At 39.5% G+C, this 20,942-nt stretch overlaps 1 protein-coding gene across 9 annotated transcripts in view; it reads left to right on the top strand.

The window, feature by feature from the left end:
- The window catches only part of ETV1 (ETS variant transcription factor 1), a 65,339-nt gene that overhangs the window by 34,307 nt on the left and 10,090 nt on the right, over positions 1 to 20,942 (top strand). For 5 of the 9 annotated variants that reach the window (XM_059818428.1, XM_059818429.1, XM_059818426.1 and 2 more), the window contains 4 exons: positions 979 to 1,167; positions 5,500 to 5,747; positions 18,561 to 18,628; position 19,299. In XM_059818428.1, the coding sequence (XP_059674411.1) occupies positions 979 to 1,167; positions 5,500 to 5,747; positions 18,561 to 18,628; position 19,299 (506 nt within the window). Of the gene's footprint in view, positions 1 to 978; positions 1,168 to 5,499; positions 5,748 to 18,560; positions 18,634 to 19,298; positions 19,300 to 19,544; positions 19,550 to 20,942 lie in introns of those variants that run through there. The other 4 variants (XM_059818433.1, XM_059818435.1, XM_059818427.1 and 1 more) reach the window with 4 other exon arrangements.

Here is a 20,942-nt window from a genome sequence, read left to right as displayed (position 1 = left end):
GATACCACTGCATTCTTTATTGACTTTCTTTTGGTTTGCACTTACGTGTCACTCCTTCCTTTAGTGTCAGCAGTGAAGGATTTCTTATTGACATTTCAGTCTATTTTAGAATCTTTCATCTAGCTTGTGAGTTTTTGTTCTCATTAATGTACTACCAAAACTGTTAGCACTTAAAGCATTTACATTTAACTTTTTGGATATTAAAGGGGGAAAAAAAAGGTCTGGCACATTTGCCAGTCATAGAGGAGTGATTTTGGTTTCAAAAATCAAATGCATACATTGATGGATTTGATGGGTGCTAGGGGACCTGACAGGAAAGTATGTAAGTTTGTGCTTACTATCTGCCTAATATCTGCATTTTTCCAGTTTAGAAAGAGGGATGATCAAAGTGTGCTCAAGTCCTTTCCTGATTTGGGACACCTTTGAAAATAGTGTCTATGTATTTGCAGGACCAGCACTTTATTTTTGAGAGAGAGGGGAAAAAAAAAAACCTGTCGGGAGAGGCTGCTGACATCCTAGTGTGGGTAGCTGAGCCAACATACCATTGTTTTTCTGGGTCAGATCCCTTCCCTCTAGCTGTATTGTTTTACTGCCTCACTTTGTGGTTTGTGCAAGCTCTAAAAAAGAGTCTTGACAGGCACTGCTGGCGCTTTGTGCTCTAGTCCAGGTGCTTCTACTTTTATGTATTTTGTATATCTCTTGTTAGAATGTCACTGTAAGACTGAATCCTTTAAAAATACATTTCTGTGCCCCAGAGAAGAAAATGCTGTGTTGAACCACTTGCCTCTAACATGGTTTTACTGTGCTCTTTGCAATGTAAAGTAGAGAATTCCTTTGCCACAAACTCGTTAATAAGGTAACTATAATAAAAAGCTTATAAATGTGACACTTGGGGGTTTTTTTCTGGATGTAGATGCTACATTTTTTTTTTTTGCAGCAAAAATAACCTGATCTTCTTTCCCCTTGCCTTACTGATAGTGCCTATGATCAGAAGCCACAAGTGGGAATGAGGCCCTCCAACCCACCGACGCCATCCAGCACTCCTGTGTCACCGCTGCACCATGCCTCCCCAAACTCAGCTCAGACGCCTAAACCTGACCGGGTTTTCCCTACCCATCTCCCTCCATCCCAGTCCATTCAAGACAACAGCTTCCCTATGGACCACAGGTAAAACACAAAACACATGCGGGACCCATGCAGAAGGCATTTCAGTTGTGGTTGCAAGTTTCTTACATAGGGTAGCACTGGCTTCCTGTCCACAACTATTCCCTTTCAGATTGGGGGATGAAGGTGAAAGCCAGCAAGGTTCAGAGTGTCAGAAATACGTGTGTTTTATGAAAGGCTGGCACCAGACTTAATGACTGCAGTAAGAGTTCATATTGGCAGTGACAGAGTTTTAATGACCGGCTTCTGTCTTGTGAGAGTGATTACAGGGATCATCTCATCTAGGCTCCCTTTCCCACGAAAGGTTGGACCAGATGGTCTTCCGAGGTCCCTTCCAACCTGAGCTATTCTTTGATTCACTTGAGGCTAGTAAGCCCTACGAGGTAATGAAGTCACTAGCAGGCATGATCCTGGCTATAAATATCTGGCCTCTTGCTAAGCAGTTTGCCTATCTAAGAGATAAGTGGCCCTGTTATGGTGTTACTGCTTTAGAATATTTTTTGGAAGGGTGGATCACTTTTCCAACTCCTTTTGAAATATGGCATTTCAAACAAACTAAGATGCCAACATAAACTGTGCTTAAATAACATTAGTCTGAGTAAAAGCCACAAGAGCTAGAGACTAGAATTAAAACTTAAACTGTCCTTAAGTCACCCTGTTTTGTTTTGATACATTAGAAATCCCCAGACAGCTGACTTATCTTTCTTAGCTCAGTTTTGCAACAGATATGCTCAGTGGATTTCCCTGATTTTTGAGGCCAAACACTTGTTTGTGGAATTCTATTTATCCTAACCTTTATTGCATGAACCTGTTTCTGTCTGCTGTGTTGTGTGATTGCTCTGAGCGTTTAAAATTTCAACTGTATGTAAAGAGATATGTATGTTCCGAAACTCGACTTAGCACTTAAACATCAGCAAATTAAGAAGGACCTGAAAAGAAAATCACAGTTGTTGGGAGTGTGATTTGCATGCTTCTGCTCTTGCAAGGGCTATTATCTCCAGGGATTTCTGCAGATCACTTCTGAAGGGGGTTGGTAAGGTTTATATTGCTGTTTTGCGCTCTGCTGAGATAGTTTTAAATATCACTCAAGGTTCTCTACAAGCCCTCCTGGTGGTTGAATCGGACCCTTCAGCTGCCATAGTCACCGTCTTTTCTCCCTCCATGGACTGTGGTCTAACCACGCAGGCCCCCCATGAAGCCAAGCGGTAGTTTTGATTACAGGATGGTGGATAAACGTGTTTCTGTATATACACCAAAGTCAAGTTGTCAGGAGACTGAAATCTCCAGAAGCTAAACGGCATCTGTGCAGACAGCAGTAATAAGATTTTTCAGATGAAAAAATCTTTTGTTTTAGAGCAACTTGTAAAGGGAGTACTGAAGCTGTATGTCAGCCCTAATTTGAGTATTTATAGAGCTTTGCATACATCTTAGTATATTTTTCTATACACATAACACTTGCTTTGTACAAGCTTTTTTGTAGGCTCTTTATGTGATTCCCCCCCCCCCCCCCATCTTTGATATTCATGTTCTTTAGGGCATTTTGCAGTAATGCTTCCCTTCTGTGATAAAACATCATGTGTCCTAGTGAAGTCCAAAATAGCTGACTCAGGCCAAAAAAATCATCTCATTTTCCTTCTTTTTTAAAGAAAGGTACAATTGTAGTGGAAGATACCTTTCCCCATTTTCTTATTTATTTTGAGTCTTCTCACTTCCAGTTGTTTGAAGGAAATGTGTTCTTCATATTTTTGTGAAATTCAAATCTTCCTGATTCACAAGGTGATATGCTACTATAATGAGTGTATTCAGAAAATGTCATTTAAACAAATGACCTGCCTATGTGATTTCATATATAAATCTATAACTCAAGGCATACTTCTTTGGAACATGCATTGGTGGCATAAGATAGTGTAGCATCTAGAACATACAGCCCATACATCTTCATACAGTGCATGAATATATGAACGATAAGTGGTCCTAACAAGTACCAACAGGAATCAAATCCACTTGTGTAAACAAATGGCTTGATTCCATACAAAGCTTCCAGTACAACAAGTATTATTAACTTCCTTTGAGGCTTTGTGAGTGAGCCTGTTTCTTATTTTAACTTCAAGTTGCAATTTTCTGATTCACTCCTTGACAGTTCTTAATGATAATTTCTGCTTCTTTTTTTGGCTAATGAAAAAAGGAAAAGAGGGAAATGAATGCAGTGCCAGTCAGCCTAACTGTTTCATAATACATTTGAGTTTCTAAGTTTATTTTCTGCAGGTGTAGGTGGAATTGCAAAACCCAATGTTACAGTGCAGTACTCTTTCTACTGCAAAATATAATGTTTACACCAGCATTAAAAAAATTCATTTTATCTTCACTACTACATTGTAATAGTTTCTATCTCTGTAGCTTCCAGAGTATTTGTAATTAAGCTATGACAGTAAATATTTGTCAGACCGAATTCACAGCAGTATTATGACACACGTTAGCGGAGTTTAAATTGTTTCAGAAACATGTAGTACATATGAGTTGATAGTCAAGGATTGTATTGCCTGTGCAATCAAACCCCTGCATTCTTCGTCACTCACCCAGTTTTCTCCAAGAGAATGTCTGCTTTTGCTTGTGTGAACTAAAGTTGGTTCAGATCCAAAGTACAGGAAGCTGAAGAATGATTAGTTCTTGGGTTTTTTTAGTGTGACAGTGAGAAACTTGCAGAGAAAGGCACAGGTTTTTTTGTTGTTTTTTTTTTTAAATCTGTCTTGTTAGTGATGAATGATAACAGGACTAGTAAGCAGTTTGTTGCAAACACGTTGCATCTGCTCTGGATTAGTGCAGACACAGTATTATTACAGTGGTGGTTACCACTACTGTGGTAATCTGCAGGAGATGACAGGAAGACTTTGTGCTGTTTATCGGGACATGGTGGGAAAATAGCATCCTTGTATTCTTCTCTATGCTTCTGAACCTGCAGATGTCCAGGTAATTACATTCAGGCTTTTCAGCTCAGTGTCATGGTTTAATTGCAGCCGGCAACTAAGCCCCACACAGCCGCTCACTCACTCCCCCCAGGTGGGGTGGGGGAGAGAATCGGAAGGCAAGTGTTCAGCCATCTCCTGGAAAGCAGGGCTGCATCACGCGTCACGGTTACTTGGGAAGACAAACGCCATCACTCCAAACATCCCCCCCATTCCTTCTTCTTCCGCGAGATTTATGTGCTGAGCATGATGTCATATGGTATGGAATATCCCTTTGGTCAGTTGGGGTCAGCTGTCCCGGCTGTGTCCCCTCCCAGCATCTTGTGCACCCCCAGCCTACTCGCTGGTGGGGTGGGGTGAGGAGCAGAAAAGGCCTTGACTCTGTGTAAGCACTGCTCAGCAATAACGAAAACATCCTTGTATTAGCAACAGGGTTTTAGCACAAATCCAAAACATAGCCCCATACTAGCTACTATGAAGAAAATTAACTCTACCCCAGCCAAAACCAGCACATTCAGGTAGATATGTTTTATGGAAGAAACAACAAGCATAGGTTCTCGAGTAGTGTTGCATGTAAATGAAGTTAATTTAAAACTGAATTCTCAGATTTTATTGCTACTGAAGAGCATTTGGGAGTAGTGAAAGGCCGCTTGTATGGATGACTTCTTTAGTGTAGAAATGACCAAGGGAACAAGTTAAGGCTGGAGGTGAATTCTTGGGCATTGTTTCTCCTAGCAAAAATTTGAGCCCTCTCCTTTTTCTGGGGTGCTTACATTCCCTTCCCATTAGAGCTGGAATGCAGTGCCAGCCTTGCAGGTATGTCTCCCGGGGTGCTATCCCTGAGAGGACAGAACTGTGGACTTTTACCCTGGAATGATTCCGGATGTTACGGCAGACATTCAAAATGTTTATTCAAAATGTTTGTGTTTGTTGTGGTCAGAATGGTTTCCGTGTAACACTAAGAATGGTAAGAGTAAATTAAGAGTACAAGCAATATGTCGCTAATACCTGTGAAAGAACAGAGAACTCTGCCTAAGCCTCCTTCATGTTACTATGGCAGGATGTCAGTCTTTCTACTGGTTTGAAATTGGTGCATTTCCTGTTTGCCTCTTCTGTTGAGGGAAGATATTGAAAGCAAAGAGGATGACGGTGGGGACAGGTCTTAGCTGGTATTAATAGGTGGGTTTTTTTGTTTCTTTGCTTGTTGCTGTCCTACAATGCAAGTGATCTTGATGGGAGCACTTGGCATGATCGTAAGCAAAATGTTTGCTACTGAGAAAGTAATACAGATACTAATCATGACCAGTGAAGATGTTTGGGAAATGGAATGTAGCTCAAGTCCTTTATGTGACCTCTCTAACTTGTGTTCTAGATTTCGCCGCCAGCTCTCTGAACCTTGCAATTCTTTCCCACCTTTGCCTGCAATGCCAAGGGAAGGACGTCCAATATATCAGCGCCAGATGTCTGAGCCAAACATCCCTTTCCCGCCTCAAGGTTTTAAGCAGGAGTACCACGATCCAGTTTATGAACACAACGCTATGGTTGGCAGTGCAGCCAGTCAAAATTTCCCCCCTCCTCTGATGATTAAACAGGAACCTAGAGATTTTGCATATGATTCAGGTAGGTGAGACTCTCCTTTATTTCTGCATAGTAAAGTAATAAATGAGTCCAGGCCAGTGCTATTGATGTTTTGATCGTATGAATTGAAATTTGCTCTTTTGGCTTCTAAGTTTCCCAAAGTAATTTATGTCTGAGATAGCTTACAAAGTAGTAAGATTGCTACGTAGTACAGTGTGACTCATGCCACCATTGCTTGCTCTGTAAAGGATTTCATTTTCCAGAACTCTCTGTCCAGAAAGTGCACAGGTTAAAGAAGCCGGAGAAGAAAAAATCATGGGTGCAAAATTGAGCTTTGCTTAAGAGGGGGCTTGTTCCGTACTATCTTGTCTCTGACCTCTGAATTTGTGTGCTCCATTTTACAAGCTCTTTCATTTGTCTGCCAGAAATAGAGGACTCTCTCTCCTCTTGCTTGCACTACTTTAAATCAGGAGTAACTCCACTGAAGTGGGGTTTATACAGCTATAAAACCAATGAGGGAGAAGAATCATCCAAATTGGTGTCAGCTTCTCAGTTTGTGCATACTGCTGTGTTTTGTGGAGGTACATAATCTGTGATGCCAGATTGCTGATGTAGAGAATACGCTGTTGCTATTAATAATGTTTATTATGATTGTGCTTATAGGGCAACTGGAATGGAGCCTTATTGCTCTATGGACAGTATAAAACAGAAGAGGTGGTGGCAGAGCCTGCTCTCAATAGCTTCTGGTCAAAATAGAAAAGATAAGTGATAGAAAGGATAAAAACATAAATCAAGGGAATAACATTGTAAATTTTTGCCATGATTTAAACATAGTATTTATATTGTACTGGGGAAAAGAGAGAGAGAATTCAGCAAGCAAAAAAGGAGTTTAGTAATGAGTACCAAGTAACAAGGAGAAGGAAGCTGGGGAGGGTGGTATGCAGAGAAGCTGAGATTAAAACAACATGTAGTGGGCTAGGTGGGGTAAACAGTTGATCAGTATGGAGCCAAGAAAATGCAATCGAAACATATTTTTCGGTTTCAGTATAAGTGATTTCTGCAGCTCCTCTTGAGTCTCTGCCTCTGTCCTGCTTTGTGTGTGCCACACTGTTGAAAGGGAGGGATTTCAGTGAGTCCTTACCATGCTTCTGGAGGAGGTGACATTGCTTTCATACACATGTACACTGAGTTGGGCAGGGGAATGGGTGGCCCTGTCTGACTTCAGTCTGACTTCAGTCTGACTATCTCTTCTGGGTGCTGCAGTACCTGCAGTGCTTTTCTGCTGGTTCAGTCTCTGGATAGATGCTTTTGCAGTTTATTTCCCAAAGGCTACATGGCAGCTGAGTTGAGGTCTCCTTTGAAAGTTTAGCCCATAACAAACTATCTTGCAATTTAGTACAGTGGAGAACAGTTTTTTATTGTCTTTTCTGTAGCTAACTTAACGTTGTCTGTTTAGTGGGGTATTTTGTGGTATTGTTAATGTAAAGTGCTTGTTTTAGAGTTGATCTCTATGTTAGAGCAGGGGAATTTGGAAAGCAGAGTTGCTTTCTCTTTTCCTATTCTTGACAAGCAAAGAACCAATCCTTAGGTAAATTTGAGGTAGGCCTATACAGTGAGGGGAGCAGCAGTGAAGTATTTCTCCAAGTTGAAATATAAGACAAGAGGAAAATGAGTTCAGATTACAAGGATCAGATCTAGAACTCAAACCATTCATTGATGAAGGTTCTGAGATATGTGGCTTTGGCAGTTGTGTATCTTTAGCCTTACAGAGCAGCATGGGAGAGGCTGTCTGCATAGTTAATGTGGCAATGGATAATAAATGGGGGACTGCAGCTTCAGGCACTGCCAGTCCCTTGCAACCTTCACAAGCACCGTTATTCATTCTGCTAAATTAAAGGCTGAAAAAAGGCCCTTTTGTAAGCATGCTTCATATTTGGCCAGGAAGTGGGATCTCCTTATTGCATACTATTACTTTAAATCTGGGTTGGCTGCTAGCATTCATCCTTCTTTGGAATATTCTTTATGGAAAAAAGCAGGAAATTTTATTCTGCAAGGAAGATGTGCAAACTTGTATCCAGTCCTGTCATGCCTTTTTTTTTTTTTGTGCCAGCAAGAACAACATTCCACTTTATAGTAATGACGTTCAAGCAAAATTGTTGTTTCTTTTGTAGATGAATAATTAGTTTTTAAAAATGTAATAGCTGTGTAACTAGTGGCCATGAAAAATTAATCTGTTGGTATCAGGAAGTACTTTTATTGGCCTCAGAATCACTGCATTTAAGTTGACACATCTGTACACTCCATAAATTGCAGTCAACAACTGTGGTCTGTTGATATTTTGTCTTGTTACCATCTGTTCTCTAGAAACCATCATTTTCCATCTTTGCTAAGAGTACATTAAATAACCCCTTAGGAAACATAATGTATTTGTCACTGAATCATTGATTTCATTTTTCACCTATGGATGTTCAGGGAAGGAGGAATGCCAGAGTGAAAAGTCTTTTTTGCATGGTATTTTATTGCAGCTCAAATAAGAATATAGAAACATATTTTAAAAGTTCATTGTAATACACCGAGGTGTTCCTTTTGGGATGTTTTTTGAAAGAGCCTCATAAAAGTTCATTGCTTTTGTGCACTATACTTTTATACTTTGTGGGAAGCTGGTGAATGAAAAGCGTTATTATGGAATGATTATAACCCTGTTAAAACATGACATTAATTATAACATGGGAAATGGCAGATCAATTAGTTGTAATTGTAATTGCAGGTATGCAATTTCTACTGCAGAATGTTTGAGATAATGGAAAAAGAAAAATGTCAACAGAGTAGAAGCTCTTCCTTATCCATCCACACTTCTAGAAGTCACAGTGCATCATATATGTTCAATCAATCAGACCTTATTTTCTGCCATGGATTATTTTTTTTTTTTCCCCATGGCTGCCAGTCAGATGTGTTTAGTACTTGATGCTAATCTAGCAACTTTAAGGACAAAGATGCAGCCAAGGACATATAGAGCTTTGAGATTTTGCATCATTAATGAATGTACTCCAGAAGGCTTCCCAAGACCTTGTTTACAAGGGCTAACAGCGGGCATTCCTGTACAGTTAGCACTTCTAGAATTTAGTACATGTGTTCAGGTACTTAAAAAAAAAAAGGCCAAACCTGAGATACCTCATCTATTCTGGGCTTTATTTTTAAGCAGGATCTTTGCAGGCTTGATCCTCCCTACTTAATATAGTGTATTTGCAAATATACTAAGTTATGACTCTAACTGTGCGTGTATCAATTAATACTAAAAATCTAGTTTTAAAATGACATCTTAAATATTAAGTTTAAATTTCATATTTTGTTTTGCCCAACTGAAATAGTTATTTTGGTTGGAAAGTTCTTTTGTGACCATGTCTTTGGGAACTTTGAAATTTGTCGCACAGTGGTGTTAGAGGTAAGTAGAGGAGGAATTGTTGCTTGTGTATACTTACTACTGATTGCCAGGAATTTATCTGTTGAAAACTAGATAGATTCAGTCTTTCCTGAGCAGGTTAGAGGCATTAGCAGGGCTGTTCTCACAGTTACATTTCAGGGTAGCCTCATGATAAATACGCAGGAACGGACCTTAGAAAATTTGGATTCTCTTCCTGTCACTTCCAGAGTTTTTTTCCAATATACTAGTCACATCACTTAAAGAATGAACTATCCAGCAGAATTATTAGCCTCAATGTCTGCTTTCTGAGTTGCTCATCTCTTTAATTCCTGAGGCCTCACAAACAATAAATACCTTGTGTTGGCATGTGACAATGGATGGGGAACTGCTTCTCTGTTAAGAGATGAGCGGAGACAGAGACACACATCAGATATACATATCTGTTTATTTTGGGTACCTGGTTAGGACTGGATGATTTTTAAAGAACATTGTGTATTACATATGTTCAAAGCTTAGCTCCTTTGTATTTCTAGGCAAGAAAGTAATCTTTTCCTTTCTTGAAATGTTCTGTCTCATTAAGTACACAACTTCCAACCTTTGTAACAAATGAAGCAGGGGCTCCATCTGCAAAGGCGTTAACAGCATGGGTCTCCCTCTCCCAAACAGTTTTGACCTGCGCAGTCGAGAGACAAGAGTGCCGGGGCAAAAGGCTGTTTCATAATTAATTTGCAACAAAGGAGTTGTATCAATGTTGCCCTAGAAGTTATAATTATGACATTTCTTAACCTCCTAAGTTTGCTCTTATAGATATAGGATGTTGCTAGCATTCTACCATCCATGTTATAAATGTGTATTTAGCTAATGACTGGGAACAGAATAAAAAGCAAGAGTCCTTTCAAATACCTGATGTGGTGTTTTTTGAAAAGCAAATCAATGCAAAAGTTAACGTGGAAAAAGATCCCTAGCAGCACATTCTTTCCTAGAGATCAGCTGACGTGTTCTTAAATTTGGGATTTTGCAGAACAGCATTAGAGAATGTATTGAATTAAAATTTCAAGGAAAAAAATATTATTTCTTAGAAGTATATTTGTTTGCAGATAGCTTTTTTTTTTTTCCTTTCCTTTTTAAACAACAGTTGGATATTCTATTGTACTGCTTGGAGGTAAAGTTTAGACATTTGGAGATGGTAGTATGAAGGAAAAAAGGAAATCTTAGCTGTCAGTCAGAGTCAGTGCAGGTTTGCTTTTTCCAGGGTATTCTCTAGTGTATTGTGACCAGTGCAGCATTTAAAATGACACAACGCATGGTGCTTCTCCTACTGTCTTTAATTATGTTGGCTAATTTTTGTACAGTGCTTTGAAAATGTAAAGTGCTGTATGAGTGCTCAGTATTATTACTACAATTATTCCCCTGGGAGATTATTTCACAGACTAATAGACTTCACGGTTAAGAAATATTTCTTGATCGTAAGCCTAAATTTTCCCTTTGATCAGTTCCATTCCCTTGCTCATAGCTACACCTCTTTGGCTCATCCTGAACAATTCCTTGGTATTAATGTACCACCTCTAAATCTCTGTAGACAGTTTGCATGTATACTCTTGGTCTGTCTGTGTGACTCGTCGAGATCTTGCTTCATAAATCCTCCAGCTGCTTAATCTTTTACTCAAATTCTCTCTAGGTTTTCTTTTTCTTTTTCTTTCCTTTTTTTTTTTGGTTTTTTTTTGGGTCAGGCTGCAAATATTTGCAGTATTTTGAAAATAGTTTTATGAAATGCTCTGTGAAACACAGCTGATTCCATCCTTTTCCTGGATATGGTGCTTCAGTACACGCATCACAAAACTGCATCTCCTTATGGCCTTAAAGAAATTCTTTTACACAGCAGTACAATTGTTCTCAGTGAAAATCCGGCTGGCATAAAGGCAGGAAGGGAGAAGGGATAGGGGTTTGCTTTTGAGTTCAGTAGCTTTAAGAAGTCTCCCCTCTTCATTTTTGGTTTTGCAGTTTTCCCGAGTCTCACTTCTGTGGTTTAAAGTATTTCCCCCTCTTGTTTCAGGAGCTTGTCTTTGCTGTGTTGCTTCAGTGAATGAGTGTGGATTTTGTTCAGTAGTTAAGCTGCACTGCACTTTGTACTTGCTCTTAAAACACAAATCTGCTGTTGGATGGTATGACAGTAGAAAATAAGAGCATCTGAGGGGGAAACTTGGGAAACCTGGACTTCGGAAGACTGCTATGAAAGGCAGAATTTTAACTTTTCACTTGCTTCCCATCTAGCTGATTTCCTTTTTTCACTAATTCTGTCTGAAAGAAATCTGTAGTTAGCATAGAATTAATTTTGTAGTATTATCTTCATGAACAAAGGAAAACCTGAATACCAAGTTAATGTGAGCATATAGGCAGGAGACCATACATCTATTTTTCCTTTCAGAGCAGACAATACGATCTGAAAAATTGTCCTGCAGTCCCTGTTTTTCAAAGAAATGGATAAATATCCTCTAAATCTACAGTTACAGTAAGTGGCACTGGCTAATGATTTGATTTGAGGATTGAGAGCGCAGTCTGGATTTACTCTTTGTGCATTAACGCAGGTCAAATGGACACAGGCTGCATTTTAAATCAGTAATGGAAGGCTGAAGCCTGCCTTAAACCAATCACATCAGCCTTACCCAAGACCGATTGATCCCGAGAGACTGAGCCTTGTGAGCATAGCTTTTATATGAATGGACTCTGTGCAGCCTGAAGTTTCATTCATAAAATGGATGCTGAAGGGGAAAAAAAAAAACAACCCACACACGCCAAACCCTGGAATGTCCATTTATGCGGAGCTGAAGGGTGTAGTGTTCCCTCAGCTGCTGCTTTTGCCAGTTGCCTTAAAGTAATGATTAATGCTCCTTGGCCCTGCCTGCCTGTAACCTGACACCATTTATGGCCTTGGTGTGTTTCTAATGTATAGTGAATGAGAAGGCTACATTCTCAAATCAGAAACATAAACAGGAACTGGTTGGTCTGAATTCCATTCAAATATGTCACTTCAGCCGTGCAGTGTTTGTCCAACTTCAGTTTTACAGGCAGGGGATGGGGCGGGGGAGAAAAAGCAACACAGACATTTTTGCAGCAAGATTACCAACAAAAGGAGCGAGGGAGGGAGAAAATGCTGCTGTCTTTTGTTGAATTCAAAGGGAAGTGATGTTTAAAACACATTTTACAGTTACTGAGGTTAATAAAAGCAAATACATGTTTTTAAAGTACGCTCAAAAGATCAGCTCCATGTGGAATTTCAATTCAGAGCTGAATGTATGAGCCTTTGTTTTCCTGTTCTGCTGTATAAAAAGTTACACATTGCCTAGACAGGCTGTTGACATCTGGTCTCAGAAAATGCATTAGATGTTGTCATAGATCTAAAAACCAAAGTTGTAGAAAGGAAGCTGTTTGCTTAAGGTTTTCTTTCTGTATGTGTATAATAATTCCACTTAGATGTGAGCTGGTACGGCCAAATCTAGTTCTCCAGTAGGGTTTTGTCAAGTGAGATGTAAGAAATTAAACTTATCACATTTTAATTAGCTATTTTTTAGAAGGGAATGTATGTGTATCTATGAGTGCACATACGTCTAGATTTTTTTTTTTTTCCTAACTGCTGGTACAAAGGCTAGTGACAGACAAAATGAAGAACAAAGCCTTCCATTCTGAATGTTTTTAAACTGCATAATGATTTGGGAAAAGAATACTTAATTTTTATGTTGATTTTTAGAGAAGATAATTACTCTGTTTTCACCCATGTAACTTCAGTGCACCTATGTTTTTCATGCTGAACCTGCTAATAAGAAAATAATGCTGACTTTCTTATTGCCAAGATTTTACCAATTTGTAAGACTCTGTTGTAGTTACATAGCTTCTGAGGTGATAGTGCTTTTAAAGGAGGTTGAACTAAAACGTAATCCACCCGCATTTGAGTTGTGAAATACGCTCAAGCAATTCCCATGTAGGGAGATTGTCATTAGTTCTAGTATTTCTACCTGAATGTCTCTTTGGAGAGACATACGAGTTTTAATCTGAATTTGTTCTGCAGGTTTACAAAATCATAAGGTTTCGTGATCAAAAAGAATAATTTGGTACTTTTCCCTGTAAAAAAACTCAGATCAAGGATTTTTCTTAATGATGCCTGGTGCCAGCTTAGCCACTTGTTGCGATCTAGTTTGAAGAATTGCCTTTCTTAGCTAAATCACATTTTCCAGTGATTTCAGTATTGCTCTTCACCCTTGAGCTGGTCAGAGCTTCTCAGTGGTGGTAAACAGCTGCTATGTTACCATGAGGCTCCGTTACCATGAGGCTAAATGTGTTTCAGTGGTGGATGAAGTGCCTTTTTGTAAACATTTTGTCAGCGCTCTTCGAAATCCATGAACAGAAAAGTTTCTTGCAGTGTGATTGTGATGTTAGTAAGTTTGAGTCCGAAAGCATGATGTGTTCTAGATCAAACATTTTTTGTTTTAAAAAGGCTACCTTTGTCTCTTCACTTGGTAAAAATCTCTCCTACTACACCAACCACCTGTCCATCTACCAGAGAAGTGCTTGCATTGCACAAGGAAGTACTTGGTGAAGCCCTGCAAAGCACTGAAGGGAGGACTGGCATACTCACAGTGTGTGTAGCGCATGGTCAGGCTGACATGTGTCAGTGGTGCTTGGGAGCTAGGTTGGTCCCAGCTACCCGAGGGGCTTGTACATGCTCTTCTGTGCCCAGCAGCACAAAGGGAAGGAATCTGCTTGCGCTGTATTTCTTGCCTATGGGAAGACAAGTGACACAGCACATTTAAGTCTCTCTGTATAGATACACCAACTCTGAATTGCTAAAATAGGAGCCAAAGCCCATGTAATTACTTTTCACACCAAAAGGACAATTGGGGAGGATATGGTGTAAGTTAAGTTACAATACTGGCTGTATCCACTGGGAACTGCTTCTGTTCTTAATATGACTTAGTTGGTAATAAAGTGTAAATCAGAGAAGTAGGTGGGCAAGCAGTAAGAAGGTTCCAGTTTTACTGTCTTCCCTTTATTTTATGCCTGTAGGGAAGGAGGCAAGTTTCACATATAAGTTGAAGTGTTTGATGAATTCAAGTGACTTTGAGACGAATTCGAGTGGCTGGACTGATGGGCCAAGGCCAATTGCATGTGATCCAACAAGGCTAAGTGCCGGGTCTTGCATTTGGGTCATAACAACCCCATGCAACGCTACAGGCTTGGGGAAGAATGGCTGGAAAGCTGCCCTGCTGAAGAGGACCTGGGGGTGCTGGTTGACAGCCAGCTGAATATGAGCCAGCAGTGTGCCCAGGTAGCCAAGAAAGACCCATGGCATCCTGGCCTGTATCAGAAACAGTGTGGCCAGCAGGAGTAGGGAAGTGATTGTCCCCCTGTACTCGGTGCTGGTGAGGCCACACCTCGAATCCTGTGTTCAGTTTTGGGCCCCTCACTACAAGACAGACATTGAGGTGCTGGAGCGTGTCCAAAGAGCAGCAACAAAGCTGGTGAAGAGTCTGGAGCACAAGCCTTATGAGGAGTGGTTGAGGGAACTGGGGTTGTTTAGGTTGGAGAAGAGGAGGCTGAGGGGAGACCTTCTTGCTCTCTACGACTACCTGAAAGGAGGTTGTAGCGAGGTGGCTGTCGGTGTCTTTTCCCAAGTAACAAGTGATAGGATGAGAGGAAATGGCCTCAAGTTGCACCTGGGAAGGTTTAAATTGGATATTAGGAAAAACTTCTTCACTGAAAGGGTTATCAAGCATTGGAACAGGCTGCCCATTGAGGTGGTGGAGTCACCATCCCTGGAGGTATTTAACATACGTGTAGACGTGGTGCTTAGGGACATGGCTTAGTGGTGGACTTGACAGTGTTAGGTTAACGGTTGGACTCGATGATCTTAAAGGTCTTTTCCAACCTAAATGATTCTGTGATTCCATGATTCTATGACTTGTAAACAGGCTCAGTGTGTAAGGCAGCGGTTCAGTGCACCATACCATTCACCTGAGCTGCCATGCAGAGACCAAGGCCGGGCAGGTAGCTGAGCTTCTTCACTTGCCCTGTTTCAGATTGTACGCACCTTCTAAGATTTGGTCTCCCATCCCTCTCTCTCTCTCTGCACGTGCACATATGTAATGCAGTACCTCTGTATCACGCTGTGCTTTGTTACATGCACACGGGCAGTGCCCTGGGCCTCAAAATCTTCAGATGGTGTTGATAAAGTGAACTAAAAAGTAATTCAGAGTTAGAGTGTAATGTAACAACGTGTCCTTAGTTAGGAAAGCTATGTAAGGTCAGAACCACAGGAGTGGCTGAAGAATAAATCCTGGTTCAGGTTTCCAGTTCCTGCTTTGCTCTGCATCATTCGGCATAAGATGGTCACTTCATTCCATTGCCTGCAGAAGCTTCATCTTCCCTGTGTCTCGCCTGGCTAGGAACGTGGGCTGAAATTCTGTTTGTTTCTGTGCAGAGTGTGATTGTGGGTCTGAAACCTGGTCCTTATCTCTGAAAAACAATTGGAAAAGAGGATTTAAGGATTCCTTACCTGCTTTGAGTTATGCAGGGCTGAGACAACCTAACCCTTTAAATTCTGATATGGTAATTAATATGAAATACTTCCTTACCAAGGGACCACTCAAGCGTCTTACTCGATAATGAAACTTAGAACCTGTGCTTGCTAAATTCAGTGGCAGATTTTTCTTGTCCTGAGGAAGTCTGTTTGGGCTTTTTCTGCTTTGATGTATTTTGATTAAGGCGCAGCAGAGCTTATTTCCAGTATTCTTCTCTGTGACATTCCCAGATGAGAAGGCATTTCTGCAGTGTCTAGATTACGTGCAATTTTAAAATAACACCTACTGGGAAAAAATGGTTTCAAACCAACATGATACAAGGCCATATTCATTGCTTTAAGATAACTGCTATGTTGCTGTTAGCAGAGGAGCAATGAAGAATGACCTCTAAGTATTCCAAATTAATAATAAAAGATATATTAATTTTTTTATGTCTCTGTATTTTTAGTTAGTTTGGGATTTTTTAAAAGGACTCTGCTGTTCTTGAGATGATGTTACTTTACAATGTGAACTACTTCATTAAAAGTCTGAAATAAGCTGCTTGTGTGTCCTAAATCCAGGCACACCTTTCGTCAAAGACTAAAAATTTCTGAAAGATGATAGAATCAGTCACCTCAAACACTTGGATTCTGCCCTGGAAGTATATTATACCTAGTTCTGTCTCATTTGTTGTCTTGAAACAATGCTTTAAGGAGAAGAAAACATATAATTGCTCTGTAATTTCTGCGCTAAAATGTTTTCTTTTGAAGTAGCTCCGCTTAGCTAGTAAAAATACTTCTGGGTCTTAGTCAAGCATTTAGTACAATTTAAAACTGCAATGCTAAATTTCATTGGTTGGACTTTTTATTAGATAAGGTAGAAATGAAAGCAGCAGGCAATTTAATTAGCAGTAATTTTTCTGGGCAAGTCATTACTTTGATGAACTTCAGAGCAATGTTTATGGCTCCTAATTAACCATGTTAGTCATTTGATTGAATAATCACTTTGGAAATGTTTCTACAATTTGATTAGAGTCTGACCCACTCTGATAGTCATAAATTAACTGATAGCACTTTAGGATAACAAGGCTCTAGTTACTTTACGAGAAATAAACTCTTCCTTGCTGTATTTTTCGGTCCTCTGTGGACTGTTTAAGCACAAGCTAACCAGAAGATTAAGTAATGTTGGTACAAACAGTGCTTGCCTTAAAAAGACTCCAGATGTTAATTATAATTGACTTAGGAGCATGGGAGATGAAACCCCAAATTGGCTAAGAGCACAACTTCTTGGATGTGTGCATAATTCTTTATTGTGTGTACTCTGCTGTATCACTTTGCAGGAGTGGAGTTCATGAGTCAAAAAGGGTTTTGCTGCCAATACTAGTGAATTTTTACCTAAAATAGAAAATAGCATCTGTTTCCGTTCTGCAACTTCCTCTTTCTTTACGCAGATTTTTCCATTCTCCTTAAAATTCAATCTGCTTGGTAACATGACTGATTCCTTGCAGGTGAACCACTACTTGTAGCCTTAACTTCTAGTCTACAGAGCTATACTTGACTCGTGTGATCACTGAATCACCAGTTCCTGTGGTTGCTCAGAATAGCTGCCTGAGACGTTAGAGATTCTCAAGGCCTGAGCAGGCAGGCCATGAGCATTTCACTGAGAGAGGAGGTAATGAAGAGTTCGGTACAGATGTGCAAGAGAGACCGTGGACTGTTAGAGGAAACTTATTATTACTGCCCTGTGTTTCACCTGTTTTGTGAAGTCGGTGTAAAACCTAATTTTCTTATCCTGCCAGATCTTTGATACTCATCACAAGTCAGCGAACAGTGAAATTTGGAATCACGGTCTGAAAGAGTCTGTAGGCAGTGTTGGAAAAATAATGTCTGCTCTTTCGACCTCTGTTTGCATGTCTTAAAGAGTTACAAGTTACTGGTAATAGATTGCATAGCTTAGGGTAGGACTTTATCACAAGATCAAATAGACTTTGTTAAGCAAGACTTTTGATATTCAAGAAGTGGGTTAAACATGGTCTAGAAGGGCAAACATTTATGGTGTATTTCTGTTTGTAAGTCCCTGTGCACAGGATGTGGCTACTTGGGGACAGTGCAAGACATGGGGAAAAAATAGAAAGACATTTAAAGAACACCATTTTCATTAGTTCTGTTTGTTTTTTCTCATTCTTCTTGGGGATTTGAGTAGATGTGGGGAATGGCAAATAAATGTCTGTATTACTTAGAATGTGCGCAGTAATTTTTTTTTTGGGGGTGTGTGTCTTTTTGTTTAAGGATGTCAGGTGGAGGGTGAAATTGATGCATCTGAATTCCTAGATTAAATGCTTAGCAATCACATAAAATTTCATTGACCCTTCAAATCCTTAACTGGAGTCTAAAAAGTAATATCCTACTCTAAATTCACTCTGGCATTCCTTGTATTAATGTACAGTTTATAAGTTTCCAGTGTGATTGGCAGGCTTTTCTGTGTAATTGATTAAAAATGTTAAGTCAAATTAGTTACAAAGATAGATATACAAGCACAGGATTTAAAATATTTGTACTGTCTTGTGTGGATTTTTTGGTCTGTGAATGATCTGAAGTGTAATTGTCATGGGAGTCAGCTTTTAGCAAGGTTGATTACAATAAGGGTTTGAGTTCAAGTGCCTATGTTAGATGATGGGATCTATGATACTCACATTATGATTTTCTCCTCTGCCATGCCTTGTGCGTGCTGCTCTGAAATGCCGACTGTGTGTTGACAGGTTCGCCCTTGCTGTAACTTGCATCTTTTTCGTTGCTCTTCTGCCCACAGCCTGTCTCATTGATAACCTCCACACTTTTAATTCCAGACAGTCTTTTGACTCACATTGTCGTCTTCTCCTTTCAGAAGTGCCTAGCTGCCATTCCATTTACATGAGGCAAGAAGGCTTCCTGGCTCACCCAAACAGAACAGAAGTTAAGTTTTCTATTATGTATCACTTTTGTATGAGAGGAATGTAAAATATTAAAAAGCTTGGAGGGATTTGGGGTTCACTGGTTTAATTCTGCTGGGAAGACTCGCATCATCTTTCTTTCCCTTCCTAGTCTTGAGTTTCTGATGCACTGATTTTTTTTGTAGCTTCTTCTAGTGCCACAGGTTGATCAGGATAGAAGGAATTTTATTATGAATTTACTCATTCTGCTTTTCAAGGCCTCTAGCAGTTGAAAGGAAGAGACGCTTAAAAATTTGTCCATTTCACCCATTCTGCTCAAGTGATATTTTCCAGGCTGTTGGCGTGACAGGCTCAGTTAACTGTTAAATAATCCATTTAATACTTTTAAAAAGTTTTCAGTGAAGGTTTTTGGCTTTTCCTTTTGTTATGATTTTTGCAATGTTTTGGTGCTCCTTAGGCCCAAATTGTACAGCCATATGATATATACCAAAACTCTCAGTGCCTTCAGTAGGGCAGAGCTTAGTTCATTGTCAAAAATTAATAATTCTGAGTAAAAGTACTTTATATGTATTAAAAATAAGAAGGCCAACAGAACTAAGAAAAAATGACCACTGAAAGAGAGGTTGTACCCTCTACTTTCCTGCTTTGGGGTATATTTCTTGTCAATATATGATTTTTGTTTGTTTGTTTAGGGTTTATTTGTTTTTCTTGCAAGGGGCAAATTTCACAAGCATGAGGGAAATTGTTTTTGAGATTGATGAGAATTTAGACAGATGTATCAATCAAAGTCTTCGTTCACTAGTGAAAAGACACAACTGGAACAATAACGAATCTGGCTAAATGCCCAGCTGCTTCTGGGGTAGAATAAAGGCAGAAAATAGAAATAAAAGCTAGTATTGAACAAAGAGGGTGAAACAGGAGATGGAAATTTATAATAGTCTTGGTATATGAAATTATATGAATTATAGAAGCTTGATAAGGGAGGTGGAAGACATCAGGGAAAAATCCATAAACTGCAGGGCTAAGGTCAACAGGTTTGAGTTTTAATCACAGCTTAGATAGGGAAAAAACAATCTTAGCCGTGTTATGCACTGATAAGTACTTGGAGGTGGTAAAATTGTTATGAATGACGTAGAAAAAGCAGTGATGTTTGATAAATATTTGGTTTCTGTATTTGGAAATCAGTCAATATGATTTTATGGAATAAAGGTCATGTTAAATCTGATTCTATTCTTTGTTGAGATTAAAAGTTTGATTGATAAAGATACTTGTATCATATAGTTACACTTCTTATGGCATTCAATTTGCCACTGCATTACATTCTGATTAAGAAGTTAGCACAAAGCAGTATCGACAAAGTACACATTAAATACATTAAGACCTGGCCAACTGACGGATCTAAAAGTGGCTGTCACTGGGCAATCATCTCTGAACGGATTGTTTCTATTATAGTTCTGTAGGAATTGATATCAGGAGTGTTGGTATTCAACATTTTCAGTAAAGATACGGAACAAAGTTAATAGATAACTTTGTGGCACAAAGATAGGCAGAGTGGTAAATAACGGGCAGGACAGGGCAGTCACACAAAGCAATTTGAATTGTTTGGTAATCTGGCCACATTAAACAAAATGTTTTTTTAATATGCTGAATGTAGACCAGGCCTATGGAACTGTGAAACAGTATATTGGAAAAAATGATTTTGAGATGGGCCACCTCCTCCTCTGGTTGGGAAACCAGCCCAACCAAACATTGCAACCGTATGGCAAAAGGGCCTTCTGAAGTATTTGCACAGTCAAAAGGAGGGTCATAGGGAGGCAGGAGAGGAGATGTTTTGTCTCACTAAGTAGCACTGGTGAAGCTGATACTGGCATGCAATACAGTTCTGGTTAAGTAAAACATTAAAATAATACAGAAAAGTCAGAGTGTGTACAGAAGAGAGTGCTAGAAAAAATGCAGGGTTGCAGAGAGTATCTTTTAACAACAAAAAATAAATTTAACAGAATGATCTTAATTGGAAGAAACATCAAGGGGGTGAATTCTGTGATTATGGGAGGAAATACCAAGTAGGGCTTTTTTAGTCTTGTAGGGAAAAGACCTGCAGGAACTAATGGTTAAAAGTCAAAGCCGTGCTAGTTCAAACAGGAAATGAGACAAACATTTTGGAATAAATCATAGAGAAAAATGGGTGCTTTTTCATTTTTGCAGGTGGAGATTAACAGTCTCTTGGGAATGCACACATTAATTAAACACCCGTGTACTGAGGCCAAAATGTTGCAATTGGGCAGTGTGTAAAGAATGTGGGATATTAATCTGATTCCTCTATGACTTAGTGTTCC

The sequence above is a fragment of the Gavia stellata genome, chromosome 6, assembly GCF_030936135.1.
Source record: "Gavia stellata isolate bGavSte3 chromosome 6, bGavSte3.hap2, whole genome shotgun sequence".
Taxonomy (NCBI): Eukaryota; Metazoa; Chordata; class Aves; order Gaviiformes; family Gaviidae; genus Gavia; species Gavia stellata.
Note: the sequence above shows the minus strand (reverse complement) of the source record. Positions and strands in the feature narration are given on the sequence as shown.